The 12,370-nt window shown below is 30.9% G+C and overlaps 1 protein-coding gene across 37 annotated transcripts in view; it reads right to left on the bottom strand.

Moving 5' to 3' along the window:
• The window catches only part of RIMS2 (regulating synaptic membrane exocytosis 2), a 637,809-nt gene that overhangs the window by 177,362 nt on the left and 448,077 nt on the right, over positions 1 to 12,370 (bottom strand). For 9 of the 37 annotated variants that reach the window (XM_045561860.1, XM_045561866.1, XM_045561868.1 and 6 more), the window contains one exon: positions 6,237 to 6,269. The exons of 25 other annotated variants lie outside the window; for them this stretch is intronic. In XM_045561860.1, the coding sequence (XP_045417816.1) occupies positions 6,237 to 6,269 (33 nt within the window). Of the gene's footprint in view, positions 1 to 6,236; positions 6,279 to 12,370 lie in introns of all 37 variants that reach the window. 3 more of the 37 variants (XM_045561864.1, XM_045561875.1, XM_045561876.1) reach the window with 2 other exon arrangements.

The following is a 12,370-nucleotide window of genomic DNA, read 5'->3' on the forward strand; positions in this document are numbered from 1 at the left end:
TGCATATTATATATTAGCTAATATAACCTTCAAATTAACCCTTTGAGGTAATATTATTATCCTCGTTTTACAGAAAAAGGATCTGAGGCACAGAAAGCAACTTTCACAACATGACAGAGCAAATAAGTGGAGCTGATGAGGCAGTTTAGTTCCAGAGTCTGCGTTCTTAAACTACTTCTCAGATTCCTTACAGGAACAAATATTTTCCCTAGTAGCTGAAACTTTTAGGACAGAGAGTACATAGGGGTAGTCTATAGGCCTAGGTAAAATTGAATGTTACAGTATCAGGAATGCATGAGTAATATATTAAAAATTTAACAGTAACATTTTAAGTTCAGGATTCATTTTCCAATGCAGATTCAACTTTATATCCATAAAGAACTACAAAACAATGCATTCCAAACCCCCATTTAAAATTAGTTATTTACTCTATAAATGAATAGCTATTTATGCCATAATTATTTATTCCATGTTTGGGTATTCTTACTCTTTCAAGTTCCAAGAATTTTCTTAACTCTCTTTCTTTTAGTTGAACATTTATATGCTTAATTACTCTACTTTAACAATAGGAATCATCATATAAGATGTGTTATGTTTTAATATATGTACATATACATATTTTGAGTTTTTTTGGTTAAATGTATCATAATATTACTTAATATGTCAGCTTAAACCTGCATAAAATATTCCTATAAACTAGCATCTAATATATCTAGCACAGTATAGAATATAGAGTTTACACTTCATGCCTCCTTATAAACTGAGTGATTTGCATTTTCTAGTAAGATTTCAAGGTACCTGGGTTATGGTTTTCATGACTGAGCCAGCTTTGAGTATCCCTGTCTTAGACTTACATCAATAATACTGAGTTCATCAAATACAGGATGTAATCAATGGACAGACTATCTTTAAAATGGATAGAATGTGTAATACGATTGAATACATTAATTAAGATTTTGGAAAATTTCAAAAACAGCTTATATGTACATTTATATGTGAACATATATACCATATGTTAAATTATCCCTACAATGAATGTTACTTCTCTTTACCTTTCAGGACATAACATGAGTATAACAAAACGTCATATAAAAACACATAGCATAAAAAACATGTCATATATGCCAATCAAATTTGACAAGAATTGAAGTGCAAATTTGAAATGATGCATGCTATGGTTTGAATGTGTACCTGCCCCAAATTTATTATGTTGAAATCTTAACCACCAAGATGAGGATATTAGGAGATGAGCCTTTGGGAGATGATTAGGTCATGAGGGCTCTGTGGGATTAGTGCCCTGAAAAAGAGGCCCAGGAGAAACACATTGCTCCTCTGCCATATGAGGACACAGGGAAGAGAGGGCTGTCCATGAACTACAAAGCAAGCCCCCAGATACAAAATCTGCCTGTGCCTTGGTCTTAAGGCTTCCCAGTCTCCAGAACTGAAAGAAATTTTTGTTGTTTATAAGTCATTCAGCCTATGATATTTTGTTATAGCAGTTCAAATACATATCAATGGGTGACCTTCAGAATAATCAGAGAACTAAAACAAACAAAAATACTGTAATTGTATTAATTTTGAAAAACTTCCCTTAGCTAACCCCAAAAGAAAGTAATTATTTTATAAGTATTACAACACAAAAATGTTACTTATTCCCAATTGTATTCTTATTATGAAGTATTTAAAATCCTTTCAACTTGAATTGTTCAACTTTTCAAATTAGCATTAGTATCTGGCAGACCAATGGTTGGTCTGAAGTAGTAATGTTTTACATGTTTTCTAAAACTCTTGAGGTAGCATAGAACCAACTATAATGATAATTTACTAACTTACTAACATAACATAATCATATCACAATATAATAGTAATTGATATGAGGAACTGGTGATAACTCTGGCCAATAAAAATGTCTTTTATCTCCTTATGAATAAAATTGATATATTATACAAACATTAAGATTGTCAGACACTCATGACCAGGACTGGAAGTAATTCTGAAAATTTGTGCAGTTGGAACTTGAATTTAGAATTATGATGGGTAGGTGTTGTTTTATGTAACTTTCCAAATAGTATTTTTAAAATCTCTTTTGAATTAGACTTGTTTAACAATTATCTAAAAAAATTAAATTGTCATATGAAATTTCATAAGAGTAAGAAGAAAAAGTGCAATACACTCTAATAAAACATGCTACTCGTAATTTAAGAGAAACTTGATTATGATTTCCAAGTGCTAATCAATGATTTTTGCTGCTTCAAAATGTGTAATCAACTCCATTCCTCCATTTATTGTGCAGAATGATGTTGCAGTCACTGTACTCTGACCTAGTAATACAATTAAAGGTCCTATGTAATTGTAGCTTAAAACATAAAACATACATTGTGTTAGGGAATGATTAGACTTATGAAATTATTCTTCCTATTTTAGGTTGAAGTATTAATAGGTGGTATTGATAAAGAAAAATAATCAAGTTGCATATTCATTAGAGATGTGAATGACGGGCTAATAAAGATAATTACCTTTTATTGGTCAAGTACTACAGTTTTTGAAAAGCCTTAACTTTAGCTTACTTTTATTAAAACAGTGAATTTCATTCTGAATTGTTTATCACAAAATTTACTGCTTTCTTTTCTAAAATGAATTCCTTTTTCTCTGAACATTTTCTTATTACTTTCTCTATTATTCTTTCTTTACTCTTTCTTCTTTCGAACAGAATGTCTTAGTCTTCATTTCTCTCTAGGCTTAGGTGAGTTTGTGGAATCCAACAATGCTGGTTAATACAGACCATGGCCCCACCCAGAGTATTAGGGGTCTGTAACAGAAATTCAGAAACCTCAGACTTCAGGTTCCTCACACCAGGAGGAAAGGAGGTGTTATGGATCTATAGCTATAATTGCAGTTTTAAAAGTTTATGCTAAGAAAGACCTCAAATTATGTTAACAATGCAAAGTACTTTAAAACTTAATATTTGAAGACAATAAAACATTCTCTTTTCTCCATAAATTTATACATTCCACATGTCCTAGATACCTAGATTTTTTTTTATAAGAAAACTTGCTTCCATTATCAATCCTCTCCTCTTCAGAATCTTCAGACTTCCTCAATCAAGTCTTTTTCCTCTGCCTTTACAGATATCACGAAGATTCCTTTGCTGAAACTTTAAGTTGCACCTCTGAATTTTCTTCCCCCTCTAAGTTGAAATTCCTTATTTTTGTCATTGTTTTGCCACTACCAAAATACAAGGTTCATTCCTTCGTTTCCCAGTGATCATTCTTTTCTTAACATTTTCCATCCTGTACTGTCAACCCTACTGACCCCGAGCTTCTTTCTCTAATTCTTCCTGCATTGCTTAGAGATATCCTAATCTTTTCCACTGTGGGCTCTGAAAACCTATTCCTTTTATTTAAAATGAAATATATCCTCAGCCTCATCAGAGAGTGTTCATTTCCTCTCTTACCATAAACGGAATGTTGATCCTTCAACAAGAATACTATGTTACTCAGAAATATTCTGAGGGGAAGCTGTTTAAAATCTTATACTTTATGTAGTACTACAGAAGTCCAGAAGAGGTATCAGTATTCTTCTAGGTGTGCATTGCTGCTTCCACATGTGTACTTTTCTAATTTCATGTAAAATCTACTTCTTTTATGTTCATATTATTATTCTTCCTAGCTGCTATCACCTACATCCCAGGCAATTTTCTTCATTTTTAATCAAGCTTAGGCCCTCAATAACTTCAATAGCTATATAAAAATTCTAGCATCAAAGTTTGTTGCTTTCCTTGTATTCCCAAACTGTAATCCCTGCTCCAATCTTGGAAACCCATTCCCAGGACAAAACACTGTATTTCTTTGGAATTGTCCAACATCTGAAAATTCTAAACACCATGAAATCTATATCTCATACTAATATCAATTTGCCTCCATTGCCTTAGTTATCACCACAAATTCCAGTTGTCTCATTGAACACTTTCTCTTCCAGTTCATTGAAAATTCTGCATGATTTAACATGACAACACAATTTAATAGGACTAATATCCTCTCCAATCCATTTGAACACTACTTCAACCACTTTCCTTGTCAGCCACCCTCAACATCATTATTCTCTTTTCTACTGTACCAGCCCACATATTTCCAACCTTGGATCCAGACAATTGCATCTTAAGTGTGGTAATGAGCCAATCACACAATCTTAGAGAACCAATACCATCACAGATTTAGGGTTTTCACTTAGCTAAACTATAACCATTTTTCTAGATATCTTTGGTGAGCTCCTTGTCTCATCCCATGGCAGCTACTTTTAATTTTATAAATTCCCCAAGCCATCAAGAAGCCTAATTAACATTCACTACCTTTATTTTTTTTCTTTTCAATCTCCTTTCCCTTCTCCTCAATTTGTCTTTCACTCCCAACAACTTCCCTGAAACCAATCAGGCAAAGATCATTATTGAATAGTTTTATCATTTAACAACATATTTGTTATTCTATGGAATTTGTCTCTGTTGACTATATTCTTTTATTAAATGCACTCTTCTTGAATTCTCTTCTTTCATGGATATCCTACTGTCTTTAAATAATTCTTTTCAACTTAGTTTTCTAGCTTTTGTTCCTTCATCTACTCCTTAAATGTAAATAAATGTTGGTGATCCCCCAAATTTGATTCTTGGCTCTCTTTTTATTCCTCGTATGCTACTGGCAATTCCATTCATTCCAATGGCATCACTTGAATGCTGATACTCTATTAGGGGTCTATGACTCCTGCACAGACTTTTCTCCTGAGTCCAGACGCATATATCCAATCACCTCTATTAGTTATTTATACTTGAATATTTCAAAGGAAGCTTAAACTCAACCCATTCCCAAAATGAACTCTGTCATTTCCCTTAACACTTGTACAACCTATGTTCCTTATCCTGATAAAATGCACCACCATCTATCCAAACATTTCAGTCACCTAAGATTATCTTATCCCTTCTCTTCCTGAATCAATAATATTTAATTGGTGACAAAGACTTATAGATTCTACATCTTTAAATAACTTATCATGTATTGATTGCCTCTATTGATACCTTAATTCAGACCATTATCGTTTAACTTACCATTACACTATCTTCATAAATGATCTTCCTTCTTATATCACTCCAGTCCATCTTTCACATAGCTTCCAAAGTAATCTTTCTAGAAACAAGTTTCTGACCTAGTTACTCTGTTGTTTTACATGCTTCAATAACCAATACAATCTTCATAAATACAGTCTCTGCCTACTTTTGCTTAAACTTGATGCCATTGGCCATATTGCTTCCTCTACCTGAAATACTCTCTATACAAGAAGCCAAGATTTTTCTAGCTTTTATTAATAATATTTAATACAACTGTTCTATGAAGTCTTTCTTGAACTAATATTTGTCCTTCCCAGGAGAAAATGATCACACCATCTTTTCTGATTCCACTGTATTCTATTTGTATAAATAGAATTATCTCTTACAGTGCCTGTAATTAATTCTTGCATTTATTTGTTAGACTCACACTAGAAAAACTCCACAAGGATAGGGAGCTATTTGGTGTGCTCAGTTATTTCCAGCACCTAGAACAATACCACGTGTTTAATAAATGTGTGTTGAATGAATGCTCAAGTTTCAGCTCTAGTGTTACCTTAGCTGTGAAGTCTTTTCTGACCATCTAGTTGAAAGAAATTTTATTTCTCTTTATAGCTGTGTAGAATATATTGTTAGAATCATCTAAACATAGTATGTTATACACATCTTTTAACTTCTCAGGGATATTGATAGCTTCTTTAGGGTATGGATTAGGTCTTTGGTATTCTCCACAGTCTAGAACATTGCTGAACTTGTGTTAGAAATAAAAATACTTTTGGAATTATGTTTAAAAAAACACCTGAAAACAGTTTTAAGTCTAAAATAAGTTTGAAAACAAATTATGATTAATTTGTTACTCTAGCTATTATATATATAAAATTTTCAGTTAGTTATCCAGTTATGGAAAACTTACACATATATACATATTACATAAAAAGTAATCATTTTCATTATAGCCATCTAATTGGAGCAATTGATATTAAAAGTTAAATATATAAATATCTAAAAAATGCTTGTAAGATTTAGCATTTTGTTATATCAGAGAGGAGTGAAAAATTATAAAATGAGTAAAAAATGGTAAAAATTTCTAGGACAAGTTAGATAAATGAAATCATAACAAAGAAAAGCAGTAGAAGAGACAGACCTGCATATCTTCTCCTTGTGGAGTCCGCTTCTTCTGTGATCACATCGTGTAATGGACAGACATAGACAAAGGAGATGGGTGTGAGTGGATGTACTCAAAAGGTTAAAAGGTGACAGTGAAGGAAAGGGCCTCAAGTCATTTTGAGAAAGAATCCTGTGTACAGTCATAGGGAAGATATAATCAAATGCACACCATAAAAAGGAATACACAAAAACTGATGACAAGTTGATTAGCTACTATAGCTTAGCAGAATTATAAAAACAAAGTTAGTGTAGAAATAAAGAGGATTCAAAAGTTTACTATTATTTATACACAGCCAATCCTAAACACTGATGCTGAAGAAAGATACCATTAGTAATATCAATGTTACTTGTATGACCACATGGTTCAAGACATTAGTGAGTCAATTTAAAATCTGTAAAAATGCTTTGGAATTTTTAATTATCTGGAGAAAAGAATTTAATTGAGTTATCAAAAGAGCAATAGAAATAGTTCAAACTGATTTCTATGCTTCTTATGCTTTGCCCATTAACCAGTGAGCACACGAAAATAAAATATGACCATCAGGCCAATCATTGAATTACTTCAGTATAGCAAAATATTATCATAAAAATATTATGGAGTACTAAATACAATACAACCCATTACAAGAAGAGTAGCTAAAATACATGGCTTTATTTAAATATTAAAAATTCAAATTAACCAATGTAGACAATTTTCTTTGATCACATTCCCTTATAATGACTATTTATTCAATAGATTCTTACAAATACCACATATAGACCATCAAAATTTTTATTAAAATGTATCCACCCAAATCAAACATCTACTATAATAGATATGGCACATGTTTTGGAAATACTTCTTTCCTCAGTGCTAGTAGATAAGTTCAAATGACATTTTATATAGTAATTTAAAAGCCGGAAAATATCTGCTAAACTCAGTATTTTAAGAAAACATTTCTTCCAAAGATACTAGTGAGTTAGTGTTAGTATGAGTGACACACATGACCATAACCAAAATCATCTACTTTAAGTACCCACTTAGCTTTAAATTAGATACCAACAAAATTCTTAAATATCACAATCAGTTCTGCAGTAGTTGTATCATGGTTTTTTAGTGAGTTATAGAAAAGCATATTATATGAAAATATACTTGGAATATCAATACATTGAAATTATAGCTCTTGAGAGAATTATTTCCTATAACAAATTTATCTCTTTATATGAAGAGGGAGAAAATGAAAACTTTCCATTAGAAAAAAAGTGCTAAGACAACGAAAACATTTTTTCTTAGAAAAAACAAAAATCTTAGCATGAATTATAGATAAATGGAAAAGGAATGACACAAAATTTTGAAACTTAATGTCATTTTTATTTATATGAGCACATTTTTCACCTATTCAAAATCAGACATTAAATCTCATCACAATTAAATTGTAAACCAGACTGCTAACAGGATTGTCCACTAGCAAAATTCTTCATATCCACCTGAAATGTACTAATATACATTAAAATGACACATCTCATATTTTCTTTTACATCCTCAATCTATCAACTTCTCAAAGAGGATAAGGAAGGAAAATCAGAGATATATTAATAATATAGATTAATGCTGAATTTCATCATGTCTTGCATTATTTTTTACATATAAAATTTCCTAGATACACATTTACCATTTTACTGAAATAGTTTCCTCACCATGTTAAAATGAAATTGATATGAATTGGCTGAAATAATTGTTTACATATATTCCATCTCTAAGAAAATTTTACATTTTTGCAGAAAACAAAAACAACTATATAAATAAATGAAGCTTCTTTCTTTGCCTTGTATTTTTCTACATCTTGGATTATTTTATATGGCATTGATGCAATGGTCTTCATATTATATGGATTCAAAACATTAAAAATTCTTCTCAACTCATTCATTCATTTATTTTAGTGAATAATTGTGGCACATAGAGTTCAAGTGACTTACCCAATGTCACAAAACAAGTTCAGTGACAGACCCAGAAATAGAACAGAGGTCTCCTGATTACCTGGTCAATTTTCTTTCTACTAGATGCTATATGACCCAATAAAAACATGTGATATAAAAAGTCAAACAAAGAAGAAACAAAAAGTTCTTTCATGGTGACACCTGAATTGGATATTTTACTACATAGTATTTAATTAGACATATTTTTAAAAAGTGGTACATGCTACAACTGTCAAATAATTCATCAATGCTTTTATTTTTACAAGGAATATGGTAACACCTATTTTAGAATCAATACTTTATAAAAAAACTTTAGAAAATGAAACAAAACATATTATCCATAAAGGGATAAAAATGAAATATTTTGATAGTTATCTCACTACTAAAATGTCAATTGTCATTTTTCCATTGTTTATGTGAATATGATATATTAATAAATAGGTCAAATGAAGCTTATATAAAAACACATAACTTTTATTAGCAGTAGAATATTCATGAAAATCACAAAATCTCAATGTATAACTGCAGTTATATCAAATGTATTTAAAACTTATTTTTTGGCTTTCTTGTGGTTAGTTTTATTATGTACTATTTGCATTAAAAGTCTCATTTTAAAGAGAAACTTACAATCAACTATCTCATTTAAGCAGCCATATCTTAATGTCAATGGTTATATGCTATTCTTATTTTGCACATAGTATCATAATAGTAGACTTCAGTGAACCCTGAAAGAATCTGAGAGTATCCCATTCACTATTCCCATCCTTCTACCTTTCCTTTAATCACTTCTATGCCACAGTCAAATATTCTACCTTTTAGTGCTATTAATGAAGGGTTCTAGTGAGAACTTTCTCTTTCATGTAACCAATGACTAGTTACCAGACTCTTCTATAACCAGTAAACCAGACTCTTCGTTTAATCAATAGCGACTTAAGAGTGATTAAGGATTGTGAAACTATACTCTTTCTTAAGTGGCCAGTACTGTCACAGTTATGGCTATATCTTATTTTAAAACGACTTAGAAAATATAAACACTTTGCAAGAAAAAAAAGAAAAAGAAAAAAAAGCACAGCATGCTTTTGTTCATTCCATCATACAAAATATTTTTATAAATTACACTGAAATAAAAGACATTTATAAACTATAATGAATAAACCCATAAGTACCATTTCATCACTTACGGTGAATTATTTTTTAACAAATATTTTAAAATTTAAGGTACCGTCAAGTTGCAAACTATAAAAAGGATGCATTTTTAATCAAGTAAAATAATACTATACACACACACACACGCACTGAAGCTGTCTATACTTCAGTCTTTATATTAAAAAGAAAATCTATTGAAGATATACAATCACGTATCTCTTAGCAACAGGGATATGGTCTGAGAAACACATCACTAGGCAGTTTCATTGCTATGTGATAATCATAATATACTTACACAAACCTAGATGGTATAGCCTATTATACATCTAGGCTATGTGGTATAGCCTATTGCTCCTAGGCTACAGATCTGTACAGCATGTTACTGTACTGAATACTGTAGCCAACTACTAATATCACAGAACAGTTAAGTATTTGTGCATCTAAACATATCTAAACATAGAAAAGGTACAGTAAAAATATTGTATTACCTTATGGGACCACTGTTGTATATGCAACCAGCATTGACTGAAACGTCATTATTGTTCACTACATATGTATGTGCGTGTGTATAAAATAATTTGCATTTAGCATATTTGGTAAAAAGTTCATGAGAATGAATATGTCAGCTTTTATGTAAAATTTTGTGCAAAAATTCCCAAATTCTTCCCTTGCTAATGTAATGTTTTAACTACTATTATATTTCAACTGAATGCACATCTCAAGTTCAAATAGAAATGATCATTTGTAATCAACTTTATTAAAAAAGGCAAACACATGGGGCTTGTTTATCCAGATATGCAGTTTTCACCAAGGGTGTATGATATCTATTTGAAACTTTGTTGAATGGCTACACTTATCACCACTTACAACAGGTTTACACTTGGCTCTGTTATCAGATTTAATTGTATTTGAGTAATATATGTCTTATATATTATGCTATAAGCATTATATTAACAAGGTCCCTGACACAATGAAACAGAAGCCTGAAGATTTTAAGTGTATATTAGAACTTACATATAATTAAAAGCTAACCACAGTATGTGAGCTTGTTAAAGGTCACAGAGTCTTAGAATGTTTCCTTTGGGGGAAGGAGAGATAAAGAGACACCTGCACCCGAATGTTTATAGCAACACAATTCATAATTGCAAAGATGTGGAAACAACCCAAGTGCCCATCAATACATGAGTGGATTAGTAAAATGTAGTATATGTATACCATGGAGTATTACTCAGCTATAAGAAATAACGGTGATATAGAATCTCTTTTGTTCTCCTGGAGAGAGTTGGAATCCATTATATTAAGTGAAGTATCCCAAGAATGGAAAAATAAGCACCACATGTACTCACCAGCAAATTGGTTTCCCTGATCATCACCTAAGTGCACATTTGGGAATAACACCAACTGGGTTTCGGACTGAGGAGGGGGGTGGGCAGAGGGGATGGGTGTATACCTACATGATGAGTGCGATGCACACTGTCTGGGGAATGGACCCGCTTGAAGCTCTGACTCGGGGAGATGGGAGGGGCATGGGCAATATACATAACCTGAACTTTTGTACCCCCATAATAAGCTGAAATAAAAAAAAGAAGCCTAAATAAATATCTCCTTAGTAGGAGGGCCTCAGTAATACAAAGGTCAGGATAGATCTAAATTATAAAAATAAAATATTTACCAAGTTTATAGATGACAAACTAAAACTTCTCCACTATAAATGGCAAAACCTTTTTGAAAAATTCCTCAATTCAAATGATTTGAACTAATTATTTCTAAACTAATTATTTCCCAAAATTTTGTCAACCCCCATAAAATTACTGAATATTTGCAATAATTTCTACCTATTAAGCAAGGTGTAATCTTTTAAAATATTTTCCTATTTTTAAAAACTTATATAAAAAGGTTATCTTTTAAATGTCTTCTTTCTTATTTTGTGCTGTGCTGTTTTTCTCTGATTCTATCTTTGAAATCTGAAATGTAATGCAATTTTAAGTACAGGAAAAAAAAACAGAATATATACTGAGGGAATTTAAAATAATTTATTTCCAAAATATAGAATGCTATTTATTATAAAAAGGATGGTTACTGAAGAACAGGCTTGGCCTTATAAACTTATCTGTATGATCAGAGGAAACTGAATTACCTTAAAATGGGCAACTAAGTTCATAAATCATAAAATTTCACTTTATCATTAAGAAAACATGCTTGTTATCAAAGAATGAAGGTGTTAATAGTATTTAATTCCAAAATTCTATCAGTTGATACGTTATTTAATTTAATTTAAGTTATGTTGCATAACTTTTTTCCCATCAGGAATAAAATACACTCATTCCACAATAATTCATAAATAATCAAAAATTATAAAGATGCTAATAATCATCAAAAACACAACCCCGATTTATTTTTCCAGATTAGACGGATTAAACTAACATCTAATAAGCATACTGATTTAGAATGCTACTTTAGACTAAAATAGTTTCTACTTTTAAGAAATTTAAAATCTTCAAGAATAAAAGGAAACAAAAGTACAAAATAACAAAATACTCAAGAAAGAAATTTTACACTATAAAATCACTAACAAAATACTTCACTGAATATTTACTTTTCCTTAACATAAATTTTATAAAACATAATTCCAAAAATAAAACTAAATAAAAAATCCCTACCTATACCATAATTATAAATTCCATAAAGAATATGATATGGAAATGTCCAGTCAGAAAAAAAATTAAAGGTCAATACATTAAGTAAATTGTATAATGCTAAAACTAGGGGCTTATGTACACATCAAGATGTTATAGTAAGTAGTAAAAATAATTTGGTACTTTGAATATTTTCAATTTTCAAAATGTTGTGTAAACATACAGTATACCAGCAAAGTGTTGCATTGCCCTCACTTTTACAAAAACCATAGACTTATTTTCCACATAAGATACAGCAAGGTATGAGCACTGTCATGGGTTCAGAGTAATTACTATAAGGTTAGCTAAGTCAGTTCAAGATTTTCCTATATAT

This window comes from Lemur catta, chromosome 9 (assembly GCF_020740605.2).
Source record: "Lemur catta isolate mLemCat1 chromosome 9, mLemCat1.pri, whole genome shotgun sequence".
NCBI lineage: Eukaryota > Metazoa > Chordata > Mammalia > Primates > Lemuridae > Lemur > Lemur catta.